Genomic DNA, 24,360 nt, shown 5'->3' with positions numbered 1-24,360 from the left:
ACCTTTAATTTAGTCTTTCTGATAAAAATTTCGAACTTTTTTGTTTTTATATTCAAAATTTTGAGAATATGTCGTAGAATTTATCTTGAAATTATTTTGATTTGTTGATTTATTTTTTGGTCCCACTTTTTTTGTATCGGAAAAGGTAAAATAAAATATATCAAGTAAAGCTAGGCCTTTTAGGTCAAGGTCGTTCATTTCGTCTTTATGTGGCAATATGCTTCTGTCAAAATACATGTTTGATACACGAAAAATAGACAAATAAACGAAGAGAGATCACAATGTCACGACACAGGAATGTCAGATCTATGAACTATGAAGAAGGTATAACGAAATTCATCTAACTTAAAAAATGAATCTAGTATTAAACCCTCTCTTACTGTATGATTTAAAAAATTTGGGGGGAAATAATTTAAAAACGTAGTACGGTAGTTTATTCGATATAAAGCAGTTATTTAATTTAGTGACCATTATTTTCTTGGATTTTGAAGCTTGTCCGGTTTTTTTTCATCAGACCTGTTAAAAATTAAGAACATGCTTGGTTTGTTGCCAAAATCACCCCATTATTTTACCAACTTGCCCCACTTTCAAACAACCTAATCTTACTTTTATTTACAATGGAGAGCTAGCAGAAAAAGCAAGTTTACCTATGTGTAATGTTAGTAATCTTTATATTTTGGCAAAACCATTTTGTCCAGTGTAGAACCAGTCTAGATTGACAAAGCAAATTTACGTCATATGTTAGAGGAACAATGCACAACAGTTTAGAAGATCTAAAAGGCTATGGGTGTTTTTTTACAAATCAACCAAGTAAATGAAATAAAAATAAAAATCACAAACATTAAAGCACACTATTCAATGTATATATACATGCCACTCCAACATCATGAGATGTATTTTGAGTCCTATCATGTCTACGTTTGTATCAGTTTTTTTTTACATTCATATAATGTCGTTTCGAGACATATAATTGAATAAAAGTGTATGTATCTCAATGAAATTATACCACAGCCACAGGGGTCATACCACAAATGAAAGTTTTGGTTTGATTGTGCCAGGCCATTATTGTCCCACCTGTTTAAGAATTGGGGACCATAAGGGCCCACACCCAATCGTTTTTGTAGTTTCACTTCAGGACAATAACTTGTGAATATAAAAGTGAATGTATTTCTGTGAAATTATACCAAAAGGGTCCATAGCTTAAAAAGAATGTTTTTTTTAGCAGTTATGACAGGAGTTATGAACAATTATACAAGGAGTTCCTTATTGTCAGACAATAATTGAGTATAAGTCTATAGATCACTTTGAAAATGTACCACAAGGTTCCACATATAAAAAAGAAGGTTGGAATAGTTTTAGGGAGTTGCTAGGAAAAAGAATCCTATAACAATATCCTTCTATTTCTTTGTATTAATTGCATATTTCTTGACCAATTTTAATGGGGTTTAATTCAATGTAATGCTAAATCTGACCGTGTATGAAGATTTAAAAACTTCAACCCCATTTTCAAAGTGATCCACAGTAATGACCAAACAACTTTGTTTGTTTTCAATAAAATTAAATATATATGGGGTTTTGATACGTTGAATCTTACTATGTACATTTTATCTAGGTTTTTGGCCTGGTTTTCTAATTAGTTAACATTAACATGAAATAAAAATACCATAAATACCAATCAAACAAATTTGTTATTGTTTTTTCTTCAGATTTTTTGGAAGATGATGATTACCTTGGCCATTCAGTAGAGGATAACTATTGTATCTCCCCAGGGACAGGTAATATTATAGTCATGAGGACATTTAATGTATACATGTATCTCTTTCGAAGGTAAGGTTCAATGTAGGATGAAACTGTAAACAACCACGAACTTGTGCAGTTTTAGTTTAAAAAAATCAAATACATGTACAATTGAATTGATTTTGCATTTTATGGTAATCCATAGTGGTACATCTACCATATGATGCCACCTGAAATTTAAAACCAAGTAGTAAAACTGATTCAATAAAATCTAACGTGTCTAAAGAAGGTAATTTTGACAAAAAATTCAAAACTTTTTCTGAATTTTTACTTGAACTGGACCATGTTAACCTGCACCTGGAAGTAGTTGTTTCCTAGGCATATTTCAATAATAAACAAGAGCAGTTGTTATATGCCTGTGGGTTAACACTGTTTGTTGAAGTTTTAGGCCTCTGAACTTCGTGTGTTAGACATCGAAGGGAAGTCCGCACCTAAAGAAAACACCCAGTTTTATCAGATTTCAATTTTCAATGTCCGTATTTTTAGCTCAAAATGAACATTAAAACTGAGAATCATGACTTTAAATGGTTTCAGATTGAGATAACATATATATACACTACGAAATAAATGTCATACTAATAAAGTTGACCGCCAAAAGGTATGGAGAGCAATTGGAGCTAAAATAATGGTATTCTGGGTTCATCCATAAGATAACAGCCCCAACATGGTAAGGGTTAATAGAAATTCTTAGGCATTTCCTTGATTAGGTTTCATGTGTTAGCTTATACATTTAATTATAAACAAGAAGTTGTTATATTTACAGCTGCACAGTTCACTTTCAATAGAGGAGAAAGAAATGTTAACTTGTCATCTTATGTGGAAGAGAATATTCCTGAAGAGGATGAAGGAGAGAGTGATGAGGATACAATTCTCAATCATTCTGCAGGAACACCTAGGTTACAGTTAAATGAAACAGACCAAGGTAAGGTGTAGGTGTGAAATTTGGTATAAAAAAAAGTCCTTGATCATTGAAAAAAAAGGTGATGCTGAGATTTCAGAAGAGTCTTCTGACTTGGGTGCCAGATAATGGCATCATTAGAATTCCTAAAACACCCAGCTTTATCTACTAATATAAAAATAATTCATGTATTTGTGTAAAATATATTAGAAAAATGACTGACACGATAAAATTATCATGCATTCATTTGATATCCCTATTATCATAGTAAATTTTTAATCATAATTGTCAAGATGCTCTCATCAAAAAATGATTCTGAAATCTTTTTTTTAATCATATTTATTTGTTTTTTAGCCAAGTTGAATTCTTGCCTGGATGAAGTTAGAAATGTCTTGGGAGAATCCTGTCCTGAACATATAATGGCTCAAACCATTGTCAAACATAACTACAACATACAATCTACGCTGAACGAATTACTTAACCAAACAGGAACAGGCAAGTTTAATAAAATCTACTCTGATAATTACTTAATAAAACAGGCAAGTTTAATAACTGCAACATAAAATCTACACTAATAATAACTGAATCAAACAGGCAAGTTGAATAACTGCAACATAAAATCTACACTGATAATTACTAAATCAAACAGGCAAGTTTAATAACTGCAACATAAAATCTACACTAATAATAACTGAATCAAACAGACAAGTTTAATAACTGCAACATAAAATCTACACTAATAATAACTGAATCAAACATGCAAATTGAATAACTGCAACATAAAATCTACTCTGATAAAATTACTAAATCATTCAAGCAAGTGTAAAAACATCAACATTAAACCGACATTAAAAGGGTTTAGAAATCAAATAAGCCAGATTAAATATCAGTCAAGCTTAAATAATTGCAAAATAAAATCTACACTAATAATAACTGAATCAAACAGACAAGTGTAATAAAATCTACTCTGATAATAACTAAAATATTTTATTAAAGTCTGACACCACTAATTTTTTGTATAACATCATATGCAAGTGTTATAACATCAACATTAAACCGACATTATAAGGATTTAGAAATCATATAAGCCAGATTAAATATCAGCCAAGCTTAAATAAATGCAACATAGAATATATGCACTGAATTAATTCCAAGACCGATTAGCCTAACTTAAATCAATACAACATGTACAATGTAATCTAACAGCCAAGCTTAGATAAATACAATTTACAATCTGCACTGAATGAATTCTTAGACCTAATGAACATAGATAAATACAATGTTCAATCTGTTCGAAATGAATTCCGAGACCTAGTGAGCTGAGCTTGAATAAATACAATGTTCAATCTGCACTGACTGAAATTCCAAACCTAACAGCCAAGCTTATAATAAATACAATTGTACAATCTGTAATCACCCAAATAAGATTGAACAAGATGGTTTTCCTTTTTAGATGCACCAAAGCCACAGAGACAGCCTCGAGATTCACGAAGGAACAGATCACAAGGTATGCATCTAATATACTCCAAAGTTATGATCAAATATTACTGTGGTAATACAGCTTAAGACTTTACACCAGAATGCAATGAGTGCATAGGTCGAAGAATAATCTTTGGTTAGCTTGCTTGTTAGCTGAACTGTAAAGTCATTATTAGGTTAGGTTTACTACTCTCCTTATTGAGTAGTCTAGTTCTACAGATATACATGTATTGGGCCTAAATTAAAATATTGTTTGTTTGCCCTTTTCCGACCCTATGTTTTGAAACAGGGTAGGTAGGAAGGTAAAATATTTTATTTTTTCCCCAAAAAAATAACTTGGGTCGGTATATTTTTTGTCATTGGTAGGCAGGTAGGTATAATATTTTATTTTATAGATAAAAAATCTTCATAATGTCATTTTGTCTGTTTTGCTTTTGCTAAAAAGTTTGTGGGACTATTTGTATCCAGGAACATACATATTGTTAGATATACTGTTCCAAGTTGTATCATAGTCCAAGGAAGTTTTGAAAAAAAAATGTCATGTAGAATGTGAAGTTAATTCATATGCACTACTATTTTGTTTTCAAATATCAAAATATAGAGCTGTGTCGCATATTTTCAATGTTTATATGCCTTGAACTTTGAAGAGTTTTAACTTGCACTAATATTCTGTACTACGTACATTGTTTGCTTACCTCTACCTAAAGGTTTTCTATAAGGTTTAATATTGTCCTGGTAAAATATGCCCAGGCAGACATACATTACTAGTAGAAAAAGTCCCTAGAGTGTTTAAATTTTCGTTTGTGCCTATGTTGCTAATTAAAATGCAATGAGACTTGAAAGTTGAAACTCAATTGTCACATATTTTACATCGCATTTATAAAATGATCTGTATGGAAAACTTAGGCGATTTTACTGCCAAATACTCTCCACTTTAAAGGCGTTTGTCACCTTTGGTTCATGTCAGATATAATGAATATAGCAATACTGGTCGAAGGCATCGTTAACATAATCATCCTGATCTACGGATCACAAAAAGGCCAAGGACGTATGCTAGTTATACGTCCTTGAAAAGGCCATCCCTACATAGAATACAACGTCCGTTTACAAAATAGTTTGTACACACGTTGATAGTTTTGTAAATGAACCCTTCTCATCAAGTATAAAGATACAGAGTAACGTACTGTTCAATATCGATTTCAAACAAATGCTTTGAAACTCTAAATGCAAGTGTTCATGTCAAACGCTCACGTGATACCAAACGGACTAGACGTTATACGACAAATGTAAAACCCGAGGATTCCAGTAAAAAGGTTTGAGCGGCAAATTCAAATATAAGATTTTTGATAGGAACGAAAAAATAAAATAAAATAAAATCTTGCTGGAAAATGCAAATAAAAGATTTTCAGGCGGAACGAATTTAAAGGGTCGGTCGGTAAAGGGCAAACAAACGATATTTTAATTTAAGCCTTGGTAATCTACGGACTAGCTAACTCTTAAAAGAAGGTAGTTTACCTAACCTTATAATGACTTCATGATTCAGCTAGCAAGCAAGCTAACTAAAGATATTACCTTTTCCTACACACCTGATGCATTCTGCTGTAATAGCATGACAAAGGTATTCATTGCATCTATTTATTTATTCTATATAGATAATTGCCACTAGGTGGATATCAACCAATAAACCATCAAATTTTCCAACACAATTGGAACTTACTATGTAAATAAAGCTTCCACATTTGAATGTTTATAAAACATTGATGTTATTTTGGTCTAATTGAAAGAAAACATTTTTAAGAAAACATTGTTGTTTATAATTTTTTTTGATATTGAGTCTACAGTTTAATTTAAATATACTTTTTAAGTGATAAAGGAATAATATAATTTTATGACTTGCCAAATATTGATGTAAAATATCAATCATCATAGATGATTAAACCAGAGGGAGTTTTTAAGTTGCAATATCATCAATGAGCAATAGCCCTGAGATGCAGCTGAGAAAAATCCTTAAGTTTGAAAGACCAATAGCTATATTTGTATTTTAATAAGCAATGTCAATTATGTTGGTTTATGACTTTATACACTATTTCTACACTTCTGAGTATAAACCATAACTGTAAAGTTGTGCGATTCTGAAAATTATTAAACAGAAAGATCGAAGGAAAGTTTGAGAAAATAGTGATTAAAATCATACATAGAACAGCTGTAACAAGTTATAGAACAGAAAGTTTATTTTATGTAATGCAGAATTTAGCTACTATATATCTTGCCTAACATCATGCCTTTTCTTTCTTTTTCATTTCTTCCTGTTCCTGCATGGTGATTCATTGAAACAACTCTACATCTGATTGGTCAATTACAAATATTAATAACAACAATTGTGATTGGATTAAAATTGGCATCTGTAAGGTAAGGAGATTATGATGATGATTTTGATGACTTTTTACAATCCCTTGATACTAATTCCCCTAAAATTAATTTCTCTCATAATTTAAAACAGTCCTTAGGGATACTGAAATATGGCGGTAGCTGGTCTTCTGAGAGTTCATTAGAAAATATATCAAATACTGCATTAAAAGCTAAAATTATTAATTATTCCTCCGCCGGTTCATCAGAATGTCTTTCCACAACACCTGATGGTCAAGAATCAGGCATTAGAAAAAGAGAAAAGTATCCATCCACTGGATCTTCTGATTATTTGTCATGTACACCTGATGAACCATCAGTTATAGAGCTAGCCAATCAGAATTCATTATCTTCCAAACAGCCTGCTCTGATAAATGTTGCAAACCAATCAGCAGTTTCTACAAAAGATAAGTCATTGTCTGAATTGGCTAAACAAAATGTTTCTTCTAGAAAGCAGATACCATTATCAGAATTAACAGGTCAGAATGTAAAGTGCAAAGGGCAGCCATCTTTATCAGAGTTAGCTAAACAGAACTCATCATGTAGTCAGCAGTCGTCCTTATCACATTTTGCAAAGCAAAATACACCTTTATCTCAACTGGCTACTCAAAACTTGTCTTCAAAGCAACCATCTTTATCTCAATTGGCCAACCAGAGAACATCTGCTAAGCAACCATCATTATCTGATTTATCTGGACTAAATTTATCAAAGAAGCTTTCATTATCAGAGCTGACCAATCAGAATGCATCATCCAAACAGCAGCCATCAGTGTCTAAGTTGACCAGTCAGAATACACCATCCTCCAAACAGCCATCTTTGTCTGCATTGGCCAGTCAGAAAGGGGTGTCAAATTTGAACAAAGATAAAACAACTGATAACCAATACCAGGTGACTGAATTGGAGAGTAAATTATCTGGTGTTGAAATTGGTCATGATACCTTGAAAAGCAAGTTAACTGATTTGACCAAAATACTTCCTTCTGGTACAGGGAAGCAATTTTCCTTAGCAGAAATAGCTAAAGATTCTTCTATCCAAGTAAGGCAACCTTCTTTAGCAGAACTGACTAATTCTAGGTCTGTAGGAGTTTCAAAACAACCATCTTTGGCAGAACTGGCTAGTTCTCAGTCTACAAGAACGTCAACACAACCATCTTTGGCAGAATTAGCCAATGTTAAACATAATACAGCTAAACAATTATCATTGTCAGATTTAGCTTTACCATCAAAACAACTTCCTAGCAAACGCTTAACTCAGTCTTCAGATCAACCAGGAACACATGTTAATTCCTCTACACAATCTACCGATAGTCAGAACTCAGGGAAAAGTATGACATCACTGGCAGCTTTGTCAAAAACATCATCTAATGAAGTTAAACCTAGTCAAGGAGATAAATTAGTATACAATTTAGATGGTTTAAAGATATCTAATTTGAAAAAGGAGTCCAATATTTCACTGACTGATTTGGCTGGGAAGAAAATTGTCAAGTCTGTTCCAAAAGTTTCTCAAACTGTTAAAAAAGAAAAGAAACAATTTATTGCACAAGAATCAGTTGAAGGTCATGACCATGAAGTGCTACTTCCAACCTTTTCTGAAGAGACTATTAATACTGTTCAATGTGACTTTGTGAAATTTCAGGCCTCATTTCTTGGACAGGTTTTATGTCTTTATGATTGTAATTATAAGATAAATAAGAAAAGGAAATACGGTCAATTTTCTTATACTCATCAAATGAAGAATATTAAAAGGTCATGTAACATTATGAATGAGATTATTCCATTTGATTTTACTACTCCGTCACCTGATGATATTGTCAGATCTAAACAGAAAGCAGCATTTACTAGAACTGGTGAGAAAAAATGAACATCCAAAATCCATTTTTAAGCAGACATGATTATTAGACAACAGCTATTGTATGATTATGAGAAAGAGGTAGATAGAATACTAAAACGGCAGCTTTACCAGAAAGAACACCAAGTACTAAAACTGTTGATAAACAATGAATATCCTGTGTTGAAGCAGAGAAAATAGAGACAAGACAGATAGAATGGTAGAGGTAGACAGAATGAAATGGAATGTGTTTTAAAGGGAAGAACCTGGCACATGTACTATAAATAAAGAAGCTGATAACAAAATCATTCTGTGTGTGCCATACTGATATTATGAGATTTGGAATTTGCTTAAACTGATTTTAAGAAAAAGATTTATTTTTTATGCCCCACCTACAATAGTAGAGGGGCATTATGTTTTCTGGACTGTGCGTCTGTTCATCTGTCTGTTCGTTTGTCTGTCAAGTTTCAGGTTAAAGTTTTTGGTCGAGGTAGTTTTTGATGAAGTTGAAGTCCAATCAACCTGAAACTTAGTATATATGTTCCTTATGATATGATCTTTTTTAATTTTAATGTCAAATTAAAGTTCTGACCCCAATTTCAAGGTCCACTGAACATAGAAAATGATCGTGCGAGTGGGGCATCTGTGTACTGGGGACACATTCTTGTTTTAACTTTGGAAGAGACTAAATTTGTATGAAATAAAATCCAGCGAAAGTGTAAATTGAATGAAATATTTCCTCAGGAAAATCCAAGAAAAATTGCATATATATATATTATACATGTATACAGTAAACAAAATGTTTGTATATTTTTTTGGCACACACAGAATCAGTCATAAAGTACTAAATTGTTCTTTTGTAAATATTCTCATACATGAATGTGTTTAATATTTGTATTATAAATATAGTATTTTTTGTTATTTGCTAAATTAAGAATGTTGATAGGAATGTATATAGAAATGATATTACTTTGGGAAAACCTTATTGCAAAATGAATGGCAGTAATTCAAGGGGGCCACCTTTAAAAGAAATTATATAAACTAACTTAACTGGGAACTCTGCAAAGGAATAGCATACAATTTTAACTTTTGTTTAAGTCTGTATACTGACTTGTTACTACCTAAGGGTTTATGTTGCTGTTAGATGACATATACTTCTCATCAATAAATTTAGAAAGTCCTTTGCCACAACTTTTGTTGATTATACATCTTGTTCCTGTATCTGACTTGCATAAATCTATAGAAATATTTCAATAGAATTCTGATATCTGAAATAAGTAAGGTAGAAGTTTAGGAATTTTTGGTTCTCAATGCACATCAACTTCATACTTTTTTTGCCTTTTTTATTTTTTTGATTCAAGCGTCACTGATGAGTCTTTTGAAGACAAAATCACATTAGGCGTTAATACAAAATTTCAATCCTGGTATCTATAATGAGTTTATTTTCTTCACATGTTTCATAGTAGGATATGCATTCATATTTATTAATGTTTTTATAATTATGTATTATTGTTATTTATTTGATTATTGTATATACATGTATTTATGATGTTTGATCTCAGCTGCTAGAACAAAATGTTCCCTTTCAATTTTGGCACAGGACATAATTATGTAAGCAATATTTAATTTTAAGTGCTATAATTTATGATATTACATGTTTCATTTACAATTTCTCTCTTTTGTTCATCATCTCAGTAGCATAATATTGGCAGCATTAAATATCACTAGGACTAACTTTTCATTTGTAAACTAATAAATGAAATTGAGAATGAAAACGGGTAATGTGTGAAAGAGACAACAACGCTAATGTGACCAAGAGCAGATAACAGCTGAAGGCATACAAAGTCTAACACAGTAGATAAAGATTCAGGAAATATAGACACTTATGTTGGGGGTCTCATTGGGGGGTTCTGATCCCGGATCCCGCTTACTGTTTTGTTAGATTCCTGTATCCCACTTACACTATGTGCGTAAGCAATTCTAATTTTTTTGTCATTTCCCGGGTCCTGCAAGACCTCATTTCCTGTTTTCACGCCACAATAATTCGACTTTCAAAAATCGGCAATTCCACATCACGCTTAGACCCCAATGAGACCCACTATGTTGATTCTTGATGAAATGTTATGCTGTACACAATTTATAAAAATTTGAAATAAATTTTTATCGCTTTACTTACATATCACATTTGCAGTGGCTTGGTCTATGTCACATTATAATCCTATTTTGACCATAATAGCTATCATTCTACATGAAAAATAGGAATTTAAAAAAAAAAGTGTTTATAATTTTGGAAATATAGCATCTGTATCATAATATCTACATATAAATTCATACTGTCAGAGGTTGATGGAGTATTGATTTTTATTTTAATTATTTGACTCAATGCTTAATACTTTTAAATAAGAATATGATATTATCTATTATAAATTCACTGACTTGGCTGTCACATTACATTTGATTCTTTGTACACTCCTGGAAATACTGTAATTACGATATCTATTGACATATATACACTGCTGAAATACTGAATATATGACGTAATAGTTGTACAATTTTGGTGTTTAATTGCTTTTTCTAAGGTAAACATTCCTTAAGTAAACTTTTCATTCATATAAATTCAGTTTGCTCTTGTCATGTTATAATTATGTGCAATATGACACAGTACGCAATAGTAAGTTTAGAAATGTAATTAACAACAAAACTTTGTATAGTTTGAGTGAACAATGATATTTTAAATAAATGATGTTGTTAGAATGAATTGTGATGGTAAATGCAACTTGTAATTTTGTTTGATTATCTGCATAGCTAAAAAAATGTATTTGAAATTGTTTAACTATGTTAAATAAACCAATAATTGATGGTAAAATTAAATTTTAGACAGAGATATGTGATAATTTCTTTCTAGAGTTTGCAACAATGAAATAAGAACTACATCAATTCTATCATATTAAATCGTATTATTGTATACAAATGTTTCCATGATGAGGCAATTAAATGAATTAAAATACTGTGCCATTTATTTTGCATGGTAAATAGGATTATATGATGTATGTTGGTATGTTGAAAAGATATTATGGTATAAAATACATAGATTTAAAAAAATTGAAGACATATTATTAAGTAATATGGTCATTTTGTACAGTTTTTTAAAAGCTCACTTTAATTTGATGCTCCCACCTTCATGATTAATTGTATTTATATGTACTAACAAATATGATATTGTTATGTAGATTTTGTATTTTTTGAATATTTTTCCATTGGTTAATAAATTTTTATGGTGTTATATAAATATATTATCTTTTGTAAAACTACACACACATGCGCATACACTTATGAACACAATTGCAATTAAATAGACTATAATGGCATCAGTAACACATACTGAAGATATAACATACGGTAAATGTTTTGAAAATCATGATGGGCATGACTTAATTCCAGTTATTAGGGCCCCTTGTGGTGAAAAATAATTTGAAGTAGAAGACATGGGATGATAGGTTAGTATCTGAAAACAATACTTGCCTATCATTTGACATTTATACACTGCTGCAAATACTGAATATATGAAGGTGAGAAGCATGAAGATGTGCAATCTTTGACATTTTGAGGGCCTCAGGTAAGATTAGTTATTGTAACTACCCTCTTTAAATAAAGAATTTATTATTATTATACGACCGCAAATTTTGAAAAAAATTTCGTCGTATATTGCTATCACGTTGGCATCGTCATCTGCGTCGTCATTGTCGTCGTCGTCGTCGTCCGAATACTTTTAGTTTTCGCACTCTAACTTTAGTAAAAGTGAATAGAAATCTATGAAATGTTAACACAAGGTTTCTGACCATAAAAGGAAGGTTGGTATTGATTTTGGGAGTTTTGGTCCCAACATTTTAGGAATTAGGGGCCAAAAAGGGCCCAAATAAGCATTTTCTTGGTTTTTGCACTATAACTTTAGTTTAAGTTAATAGAAATCTATGAAATTTTGACACAAGTTTTATGACCCCTAAAAGAAAGGTTGGGATTGATTTTGGGAGTTTTGGTTTCAACAGTTTAGGAATTAGGGGCCAAAAAAGGGCCCAAATAAGCATTATTCTTGGTTTTCGCACAATAACTTTAGTATAAGTAAATGGAAATCAATGAAATTTAAACACAATGTTTAAAACCACAAAAGGAAGGTTGGTATTGATTTTGGGAGTTTTGGTCCCAACAGTTTAGGAAAAAGGGGCCCAAAGGGTCCAAAATTAAACTTTGTTTGATTTCATCAAAATTGAATAATTGGGGTTCTTTGATATGCCGAATCTAACTGTGTATGTAGATTCTTAACTTTTGGTTCCCTTTTCAAATTGGTCTACATTAAGGTCCAAAGGGTCCAAAATTAAACTTAGTTTGATTTTGACAAAAAAATGAATCGGTTGGGTTCTTTGATATGTTGAATCTAAAAATTTACTTAGATTCTTGATTTTTGGCCCAGTTTTCAAGTTGGTCCAAATCGGGGTCCAAAATTAAACTTTGTTTGATTTCATCAACAATTGAATAAATGGGGTTCTTTGATATGCCAAATATAACTGTGTATGCAGATTCTTCATTTTTGGTTCTGTTTTCAAATTGGTCTACATTAAAGTCCAAAGGGTCCAAAATTAAACTAAGTTTGATTTTAACAAAAGTTGAATTCTTGGGCCTCTTTGATATGCTGAATCTAAACATGTACTTAGATTTTTGATTATGGGCCCAGTTTTCAAGTTAGTCCAAATCAGGATCTAAAATTATTATATTAAGTATTGTGCAATAGCAAGTCTTTTCAATTGCACAGTATTGCGCAATGGCAAGAAATATCTAATTGCACAATATTGTGAAATAGCAAATTTTTTTTTAATTAGAGTTATCTTTCTTTGTCCAGAATAGTAAGCAAGAAATATCTTATTGCACAATATTGTGCAATAGCAAGATTTTTTTTTAATTGGAGTTATCTTTCTTTTTCCAGAATCAACTTAAATCTTTGTTATATACAATATACAATGTATATTCACTTTTTACTACCCACTGATAAATTTAAATAATCTTTACTATTCAGTGATAACAAGCTGTTTTTTTTACATCTTAATATTTTATGATGTATTTAAATGAGTAGTTATTGTTGCAAACTCCATTAGAATATTTTAATTGAGATTAGTTTTGGAATAAGGGAAAGGGGGATGTGGTTAAAAAATTGGGTTCAATTTTTCTCATTTAAAAAAGAAAATTTCTTCAAACATTTTTTTGAGAGGATTAATATTCAACAGCATAGTGAATTGCTCTAAGAGAAAACAAAAAAAATTAAGTTCATTAGAACACATTCATTCTGTGTCAGAAACCTATGCTGTGTCAACTATTTAATCACAATCCAAATTTAGAGCTGAATCCAGCTTGAATGTTGTGTCCATACTTGCCCCAACCGTTCAGGGTTCAACCTCTGCGGTCGTATAAAGCTACGCCCTGCGGAGCATCTGGTTATAATTTATTATTATTATTATTATATCAATGGGGACCCTGTTTACTGTAAATGTTTCATACCTATCAATGGGGACCTGATAACTGGGAAATATACATGCCTATCCACGTGAACCCTGGTAGATGGGAATGATTGGTGCCCTTCAAAGGGAATTCTTAAATCTTTATATATATATTTAAAGTTTTTACATACTGGTAATACTAATCTCATTACATGTATAGAATTAGTATGAGTATAATAACAGAAAAAAAATCTGAACCTAAAATACAAATTCTGTTTGCTGTGGTAAATAAGCATAGGGGATTTTATTCACCAACTTATTACCGGTACATGTGATGACAAATAACTTTTAGAAGAAGACATGGGATAGTATCTGCACAAGGGTCATAGTTTCAAATACTGACCATCAAAGAACATTGAAAAAATCTGAAGAAATGAAAAACTTACATGAGCAACACAAAAAAACCCGACAATTTATAATGAGACGGGAATGGCATGGGATCTTTTAGTCAGCCCAGCACATTTATTTTGAAATTTTCTACAATGTTCTAGAATCATCAGTCTAAAAGTCTATATTTGTAAACAATATCAACATCTTTCGAATCGACCATTTTAATCCTAAGACGGCATTAACTTGACAAGGCCCCTGTTGTATCAGCATTGGCTCATCTCATATTCGTGGAGATTATTTGGTTCTGCCCCCTTATTTATGGTCCATGGACTTTAAAAAAATGATGTAATTGCACAACTATCTACCAATGTTCAAATAAAGTGGTAGCAATCAGCCACTGTAGGGCCTTAAAAAATGAGTAAAAGTAGTCTGCTATGAAAAATGTGAAGCAATTCAAACCAGAAATCTAACAGCACAATTAATAACAAACTATTAATGTCAGTTTTTAATGAACCAGTAATGGTAAGTCAATGATATTTTATGTGCAATTGTATCATCTTCACTATTCAAGGAATATGATCCACTTCCCTTCTCTCCATCTTTGGCAGATACATTATTCTTGACAAATAGTAGCACTTGAACACTCTTTAGTGAAGAGGAAAACATGATAGCTTCTAGAGTCTACACACTTGGTGAAGCAGAAAAAGAAAATATATATTGATTGACATTACAACATTTGTGCAAGAAACATACACAGGAACTTCTAATAGTTAAATAAACATTTAAATTGTCACTTAAGGTAGATTGATGGTATATCGCCATCTTGGATTATACAATCACAGTACAAAATAGGTCTAGTTATTTGCCTAAATCAGCAAATTTAGAGACATATTTGCAATTCAATAGTAAGACTGTTTTTTTCTATTTGAAAATAACTTGTTAATTCATCGTATTATACAAAATATTTTAACAAATATCATTTTTTTTGGTGTGAAAATCATTTTTTTCAAATGAGCCATTTAAGGGGAGATAACTCTTTTAGTACAAAATTTACACTGGACTTATAGGGATTTTTTTTATTTTTACTTGTAGCAGGAAAACAAATTCGGTGACACCATGCTTTCTTTTTATTTTCTTAAGACATATTATGAAATCTTTCTTCTCACAATTTATTTCAAAATTCTATCTCATAGAATTTTTTTTATGCACACTAATGTGTTTTTTCATGAACAAACTAACCAAATTTTGGCAATTTTCAACGACTCACTGCTTGAAAAATAGCACGGTGAACCATACTTTTCATTAAATTTTTGAAAAGAGCATAGTAAAATCTTCATTTCGGCAAATTTTCGGCAAAAAATTCTGTCTCAAAAAATATATACCTGTGATCTACCTTAATATTGTCTGTGTGTGTTCTGCTGTACAGACTTGTTGCACAATCAGCATGTGGCAATTGTTTACTTACATTTACACTTGATCATGTTATAGGTGATTTTAGATTGGATGCATCCAGTTATGACTGCAAACAATAAGAATCATTACCTTGTGTCTCTGAAATTCCATCTCAATCTGCCTAGGGTGGAGAGGAGGGGAGGGGATTGTAACCCTTGGCTAGCGAAGATGGTTCAGACTGTAGTTAAAAGTTTTTTTTACACATCAATAAGTTTGTCAAACATCATAGAATTTTATGAAAATTTTACAGAAGCTTCTTTATGATCAAAACGCAGTATCCAGAGGTAACTTTGAAATCATATTTCTTTCATTTTCCCATATTTTGCAAGTAACATTAAAAAATAGTAAAAAATGACTAGACTTCATTATATTTTCATGAACTGTTTCTACTTAGGTTTAGCTTGCATTAACATTTTACTTTCAGAATTAATGTTTTATTTGCTGACATTGTAGCATTTGCCACAGCCCCACCAACAGTGATATTGAAAGTACCACCGAAGGGGAGACAATCTTCTAAAAGTCCTGAAAAGACACTAAACAGTAGTGATCAAGCCACAAACAGTCAATTAAATTCAGATAAAAGTGAATCTTTGCAAAAGTCTCAAACATTATCTAATAATGTGAAAACTAGTCTAAATATTGACAGTGATAAAGGAAGGATAGCAGCTAGTAATTCTGAAGACAGTAATTTACGGACAGGAAAAAACGATTTAAAAACAGATAGTGGTGTACTGACAGTGAAATCTGATTCTAAAGGGGATACTCTAAAAGTGGAGTCTAAAACTGACAGTTTCTTGACCCCTAAAAAAGACCCATCTCTTGGAGCTATTCCGAGGAGTGCTTCTAAGTAAGTTCAAATTATGTCAGATATAACAGATGTGTACAAATATAGACATGTGGTATGAAAATAAAATGTCTACCTGACCAAAGGACCTGGATGTAAACATTTATAGGTCATTGTTCAGTATTCAACAATGAGCAAAATCTATACTGTATGGTAAGCTATACAAAGCTGTGACATGGCAAATGTGAAACAATTTAAAAAATCATCAACAGCCTTGTTAATGTAAAAAAACAAAACAACATATGAGCTATTTTCATCACTCAGCATTGATCATCTTCAAAACGTTTTACTGAAATCATTGACGCATATCTCCATACCAGATGTAAATCTTTGAATCAAACCAAGTACATAGGACTAAGTTTGAGGTACACACAAACATCTAAACAGTTCAACAATTTGTGATTATGGTCAACAAGGCATGTTCCTAGATAAGTAATTTTCATCCCATAACTTAAAAGTCATTCAGATATAGAATTGAAAAACTATTCACAAGACATCAACACTAAATGCCACATCAGTGTAATCAAATAATAAAAGAAATTTTGAAATTATTATCATTAATGATTTGAAGAGAAAAATATTTACATTTTGAAGAAAAAAATAATATTAAAATTTCTTGTAGAGCCAAGTTGTTATTAGATCCAGCAAAAATGAAGGAAGAATATGACAAAAGACTTGCAGAAAAGGATCAATTAAATATGGTTGTTATAGGTAAATATATTCTGCAGGAAATTATTGTTATAAGTGTCCTAGCTTTCTACCATCTTGAAATTGACAGACATACAGCTTTACTGTTAAGTATTTTCTTCTTATGAACTTTTTCTGAAGAAAGCTTATGCTATAATGTAAAAAGTGAATAATGTATAAATTTTATTATAGTTTTTAAATCACTTTGTTGTTATATAGGACATGTAGATGCTGGAAAGAGTACTCTAATGGGTCATCTGTTGTACCAGCTAGGGGAGATAAACCAACGAATCATGCATAAATATGAACAGGAATCTAAGAAGTTAGGCAAAGGATCATTTGCCTTCGCCTGGGTTCTTGATGAAACTGAGGAGGAACGGTAAGTGTTAATATAAGGTTTAAAAGTTTTATTTTGTCCTGGTGGTTGTTTTCAAAACTATGACTGCTGTATTGCTGATTAACCAATAAAAAAGTATCTGGTAAAATTATAGACAAACCTTGCTCACACACATATTTCTAAGGATAAACTCATGTAAACCTCTACATACAGTTCACAAAAGATTACCACTGTATGTTATTCAAGCAACAATCAATAGCACTTAATATGTTAACTCCCCAGAGTAAAAAGTTTCTTGGATGTTACCTAAAATTATATTCAAGTTTGCTATTTCAGTACATTATTCACATATAAACAGCTTTAATTAACTAACGAGTTTAGTGAATAAAGTGTGTTGCTTTATAAATGTACGATTAAGATTTATTCTTTATGATTTGTTTAAAATTATTTGCTATTTTCATTTGTCATATATTTGGCAGTGCTCGGGGTGTTACTATGGATATTGCTCAGTCCAGATTTGAGACTCCAAAGAAGGTTATAACCTTACTAGATGCTCCTGGACACAAAGATTTTATACCAAATATGATAACAGGTAATATTATAGCATGTTTATAAAAATATATAAAAATTCTATATGATTTTATACCAAATATGATAATGGGTATGAAGCTCAGAGATTAGATTATTTTTTTGTCATCTGACAACTGATTAATTTCACTCAGATTTCCAAATCATGCCTCTAACAAAGTTAATACATGTGATGATAAAGTGGAGTGTTTCTTTTAAGGTGGTACCTAACACTACAGGGAGATAACTCTGTAAAATCAGTTAAAAGTTTTAATTACGTTGTGTTGTAAAGGGAATACTAAGCTTCTCAATTATTAAATTGGTGTTTGACAAACTGCTATATAACCAGTGTAATTTTTCTGATAAAATGGTTGGTTCAAAATTTTGGTTAAAGGGTCAAAGTTAACACTTTGTCAAAATTTCATGAAAATTAAACGAGCCAAATTAATTTTAGTGAAAGTGTTGGGTACCACCTTAAATGATATTTTTTTATTATTATTGTTATAAATGAAGTATCTTTAATTGGTCTGGCATTATAAACTTAATGTCATTTTGATTTGCCATTGATTTGTAAAGCTAACATCTCCATTAATTCAAATTTGAGAACATTCCATGTATTGTATCTCATGTACATCAGATGAAAGATTGTTATATTTATCTTTTAATCAGGAACAGCACAAGCAGATGTAGCCATACTGGTAGTTAATGCCACTAAAGGAGAATTTGAAACAGGATTTGAACTTGGGGGCCAAACTAGAGAACATGCTATTTTAGCCAGATCCTTAGGTAAGAAAAAAACCAGGGTTTTAATTGGGACCTGTGACTAGATAATTGAGCTTGGGGAAAGCTGGACAGAATTGAGAACTGACAGATTCTATGTTTGTAAAATTACAACTCAGAGGACAGGCAATGATTTACATTAACAGAGTGGCGAAAAAATACCAAACGGACAATTTAATTAAGTAAAGAGAATCTGTATAAAGTCAGAAACTGTCAAATTTTAATGCAATTCCATTAAGACCTGTAACATTACTTTATATTGGATGACATCTGCACTCAATTTCAAGGTGACAAGAGTTAAAATAATAATTTATTGTAACCATTTTATGAGTACATGTACAGTTACAATGATGTGTTGGAAGCATTGCTGGAGTCATTTTGGATCTAGCAAATATCCTTTTCACTGCATCGGATGAACTTCATTTTATGAATGTCAAAACTGGAAAGAGCACAGTATTTATTAGATCTGCTTTGTTTCATATTTACTAGAGTATTCACAAAAGATTATATATTTTTCAGGCGTAACACAACTAATTGTTGCAGTGAATAAAATGGACACTATTGATTGGTTAGAAACTAGATATAATGATATTACCAAAAAATTAGGACAGTTTTTAAAACAAGTTGGATATAAAGAAAATGATATATCATTTATTCCCTGTAGTGGAATAAGTGGTGTTAATTTAACAGGGAGAATTCCAGAACCTAAACTTGAGTCATGGTATAAAGGCAGTACGCTTGAGGAACAAATTGGTAAGTAGATATACCAAGGCTTTGGTTTCAATGAATTTACCAGAAGATGATAAACACTGGATAGTTCCCCAAGATGATGGTATTTCCATTAACAGTTAGGATTTGTCTTTTATATTAGGATGCAACATACATTCTATGCAATCAGTTTGTTATTTTCTGTTTCTTGTATAACATATAATAGTCATTAAAATATATTTGGTTTGACTTTTAGTACAGGATTGTAACTGGATTTTTGACATTTTATTACGGATACACTTGAAAATCAGAAATTTCTTCTACAGCTATATGATTAATTTCAGATACTTTTTGTCCTCTATTTTTCAGATAAGTTTAAAGTTGTGACTCGATCTATTGACAAACCATTCCGATTGTGTGTTGGAGATATATTTAAGGGTATGGGAAGTGGATTCAGTGTTACTGGGAGGATAGTGACAGGATCAGTACAACCTGGAGACAGATTACTGGTTCTTCCTAGTGGGGATTCTGTGGCAGTTAAAGGTTAGCATGTACAATATATGACAACAACCTCATTCCTTGGATGTTATTTTTATGTTTTACAAGAAATGGGGATGAAAATATTATGACAAAGAATTATATAGAAATAAGATGATGTGGTATAATTGCCAATAAGACAACTCTCTTAAGTGTCAATTTTCTATTTGTCACATTACTTGGTATATAAAATATCCAAAACAGACTTACAGGAGAATTTGTATCCTGTAAGTACCTTTGGCTTCACATGTGCATTACTGTCCCTGTTGCATTTACATTTGTATTTAGGCACCAGGCTTTGAAAGATTTTTAAAACATGGTTAAAAGAAAAACCTCAGACAAAACAGCCTTTTTTTTCTTAGTGTCTGGTAATGTGAGAAATCTCTAGATAGCTATGGTTAGAATGATGTTAGAATGATGGGAAATTACAGAGTTACCTCCTATTATTTTTTTTTTATTTTCACTGCATTTCAATCAAATTATATCCTGAAATACCAGATCAGTAAATTAATGAGCTGGTTTTTGTTTGTCATTATTTCATTAATGTATATAATTCTATAATCTGTTGATTATGCAACTTTCAGGTTTAGCTATCAATGATGTCTCTTATCCATGTGCTTTTGCTGGTGATCATGTGACAGTTACTATTACAGGCATGGATATGAACAACATTCATGTTGGTTAGTATACAAATGTAGCATTATGATTTTTATTAAACAATATCTTTTTAATTTTACTGGAATATACAAGTTTTAGGCTTTTGACTTATTTTCATTAATAAAACTTTGCTACTGAGAGTATTATTAGGTTTAAAAAAGTTTTTATTGGATATATTGTTTGATTTGTTGGAAAAAATTCAAGAAATTATTCATCTACCAGATATAATAGATGCAAAATAAGCAATTTAATTTCAAGATATATAAAGCAGTAGATCTTTGATGAAGTGATCAGAAAAGTTTTCAGACATATAGGTTGGGTAACATATATAGAAAGAACAATGATATTTAATACTTTGATGACGCTGGTAAGAATAAGCTATTGTTGATTTGCTATCACATTTTATGTTTGTAAATGATTTTTTGCAGGGAGTATGTTGTGTGATCCTACCTCTCCATTGAAGAGTGCTACAAGAATAAAAGCTAAAATAGTGTTGTTTAATGTGGAGATTCCTATAACTAAAGGATTTATGGTTCGATATAAATATTCAAGCACTCAAACAAACAAAAATCTGGAATAAAACAAAATGGATTTCTTAAATATTTTTTATATTACCAGTACACTTCAATTCTCTAATACCTCGAAGGAGTGTCAGGTGTTGAAAAATATGGTGAAACTTCATCTATTTTCAATAGAGCCAATGGTGAGGGGGCATCTATTTCACTGTGTCAGCTGGAATGGAGATTTTAATCTGATAACTCATATTAGGCCAGTGCCACTGCACTTAGAAGAAAAATCTGATAACTGATATTAGGCCAGTGCCAGTGTGCTTAGAAAAAAATTTCTGATAACTTATATTAGGCCAGTGCTACTGCACTCCAGACGAATCATTGCATAAAACTAAGGTCTTTAATCTTTGTTGATATACTTTACAGCCTATCTACTGGATTTATTGTTCTAAATATGTTATGTTTTATGAATTATACATTGAGACTTAAAATGATTTTTTTTTTCATCCAAAAAGGTATAGAATACAAGTCAGAAATGATACTAACTGCTAATTGGAATAATTGGTCTGTAGTTATAAATTTAAACCATTGGTTTTAGTTCTTGGTAAGCAATAAGACATAAGTGAGTAATGTAGGCTCCAATCTAGTTAAACAGAACTTGGTAATTAATTTTACCTTTATTTTTTATTTTAGGTTGTATTTCATTATCAGTCCATTACTGAACCTGCTGTGATAAAAAGACTCAACAGTCAACTTAATAAAAGTACAGGAGAAGTTATAAAAAATAAACCAAAGTAAGTATTAATTCCACTAGGTTTACAATGTTTTCTTGTGGTTACAATTTGCTCTCAGCTTTGATTTATTTATTTTAATTATAATTATACTGAATGCTGTGTTAATAGACTACTTTCAAGTTTGTCCTTCACCCGAAAAAACTCGTCAATTATGCATGCCTTTATGACGTCATTTACCAGATAGAGGGGATCATTTGTATCTCTGCACTGTTAACATTCATCAAGCATCTTAAGTGATCATCTTTGTGCAGTATAACTAGAAATACTGTTTGTTCTGTATGTGCTTTATCACAATTCTCCAATGACAGCAGTGCTGATTGCCAATTATGAGAATTCAGTTTGAAAATAATTTGTGCAATGTAGCATTATAGTTTTCCACCCACTTTCTCAAAATGGAATGAAAGTATTGATGCCCCTTAAAGCATGAATGATATTTACTAAAATCAAAGTTTTAGACAGAAATGCATTGAACTTGAAAGTTGTCTATTATTGTCTTTTAATTTTTAAATTGAAAGTTATAAAGTAAGACGTCATTTTCATAGAAACACTGTAAATAACAAACCAGCATCACTGTGAAGGGTAAGGGAGTAGAAAAGAATGTATCCCCTTGTTTTAACCAATTAAAGTTTGATATGGTAACTTGAAAATATAATAAAATAAATTAATTAATATATGCTTAGCGCCACTTGTATTTGGCAAAACTTTTAGAAATTTTGGTTCTCAATGCTCTTCAACTTCGTACTTTATTTGGCTTTTTTTAACTTTTTTGGATTCAAGTGTCACTGATGAGTCTTTTGTAGACGAAACGCGTGTCTGGCATATATACTAAATTTAGTCCTGGTATCTATGATGAGTTTATTCTTTATATCATTGATTTTTTTTTTTTTTTTATTGAATTTCTTGAATATTTATAGGATAAAGGTCAGTTATGGCTAGTTGAAATTAACTAATGTGCAATGGATTTACTAACTGATACCAGACCGGTTGATTTGAACTTTTATCAATCTATAAGTTAACTTTCTGTGAAAGGACATGACAGTTGTGATGTTGTTTTAGAAGAATTTAGAAGACCTCTGTTACAGAATAGTTTTAATATATCAATTTCATGTATATATATAAAAGATTCCTTCAATGAAGTTTGGATTTGATTGTCCTATAGTCCAAAATATTTATATTTCAGGTGCTTAGTGAAGAATATGAGTGCAGTTGTTGAGTTAGAATTTGACCGACCTATATGTTTAGAATTATACAAAGACTATAAAGATTTAGGAAGATTTATGTTAAGATATAGTGGCCATACTATTGCTGCTGGACTTGTTGAAGAGGTTGGTCTTAACTAAATAGAAATGAAAAGATGTGTTATGAGTGCCATAGAGACAACTCTCCATTCAAGTCACAATGTTTAAAAAAGTTAACCATTATAGGTCAAAGAACAGGTTTCAACACTGAACCTCAAGCTATACAGTTTAGAAGTGATAGAGTTTGTTAAGACAGAAACAAAGATATTCAGATTTTACAAATATAGGTTGGCGTTTTTGTTTGCTTGATGTCTTATTGAATTTTACCCAAGTTTTTAAAAATTTTGAATGACATGTAGAAGCTAAATTTTGCAATTACTTCTTTAAGACAAAGAAATCTGCATTCATTTGATTAACGGTATCATCTTCAGACAGTTTGTAAAAGTTAACATTTATATGAGATGTTTATGTTTAAAGAAGTTACATTTTGTTTATGTCACTTATACAGTTTTATATTTTTCTCCACAGGTGTTGAAGTCAAAGTCAAAGACTGACGAAGGTGTATCATCTTCTAGTTAAAATAAAGTGCAATTGATTATGTTGTCTTGTAATTACCTCCCCTTACCAGAATAATCCCTTAAATTGGAGATTGAGTTTTAGGATACACATTAGTGCTGCTGTAAAACAGAGTTGTGGCTAAAATCTAAGATTGATGTCTGCTGCATTAAAATATACGGCAGTTATTTTTTGTTGATTGCAATATATTCTTGTTAAAGGTACATGGGTGTCTAAGTTAAAATCCATAGAATTTTTTAACAATTTGTCAAAATGTAGTTTATATCATGTTTTAAAATAAAAATGATATAAAGAAGAATGGGTCACATGGCTCATTTTCACGTTATAGATTGTGCAAAACAAAAAATGGCAGATTTTGTATAAATTAGGCATCGAAAACTCAATTTTCTT

At 31.1% G+C, this 24,360-nt stretch overlaps 1 protein-coding gene across 4 annotated transcripts; it reads left to right on the top strand.

Annotated features, from left to right (window-relative positions):
* The first annotated feature begins 179 nt into the window (after window positions 1–179).
* Window positions 180–23,992, top strand: LOC134691824 (HBS1-like protein). 4 transcript variants are annotated; one of them, XM_063552293.1, is made up of 17 exons: window positions 180–324; window positions 1,707–1,775; window positions 2,561–2,719; window positions 3,050–3,190; window positions 4,149–4,202; window positions 16,190–16,583; window positions 17,203–17,291; window positions 17,487–17,646; window positions 18,084–18,196; window positions 18,841–18,957; window positions 19,471–19,704; window positions 20,029–20,202; window positions 20,781–20,876; window positions 21,282–21,385; window positions 22,056–22,156; window positions 23,337–23,481; window positions 23,923–23,992. In XM_063552293.1, the coding sequence occupies exons 1-17, from the start codon at window positions 282–284 to the stop codon at window positions 23,971–23,973; spliced, it is 2,244 nt and encodes a 747-aa protein (XP_063408363.1). In that variant the 5' UTR covers window positions 180–281; the 3' UTR covers window positions 23,974–23,992. The 4 variants fall into 4 exon arrangements, with proteins under 4 accessions (XP_063408363.1, XP_063408364.1, XP_063408361.1 ...); XM_063552294.1 differs by having other exon boundaries at window positions 2,561–2,724; window positions 3,055–3,190; XM_063552291.1 differs by lacking the exons at window positions 16,190–16,583; window positions 17,203–17,291; window positions 17,487–17,646; ... (7 more) ...; window positions 23,337–23,481; window positions 23,923–23,992 and adding an exon at window positions 6,589–11,707 and having other exon boundaries at window positions 2,561–2,724; window positions 3,055–3,190.
* Window positions 23,993–24,360: the final 368 nt, after the last annotated feature.

This window comes from Mytilus trossulus, chromosome 1 (assembly GCF_036588685.1).
Source record: "Mytilus trossulus isolate FHL-02 chromosome 1, PNRI_Mtr1.1.1.hap1, whole genome shotgun sequence".
NCBI lineage: Eukaryota > Metazoa > Mollusca > Bivalvia > Mytilida > Mytilidae > Mytilus > Mytilus trossulus.
This window is presented reverse-complemented; position numbering and strand designations above follow the sequence as displayed.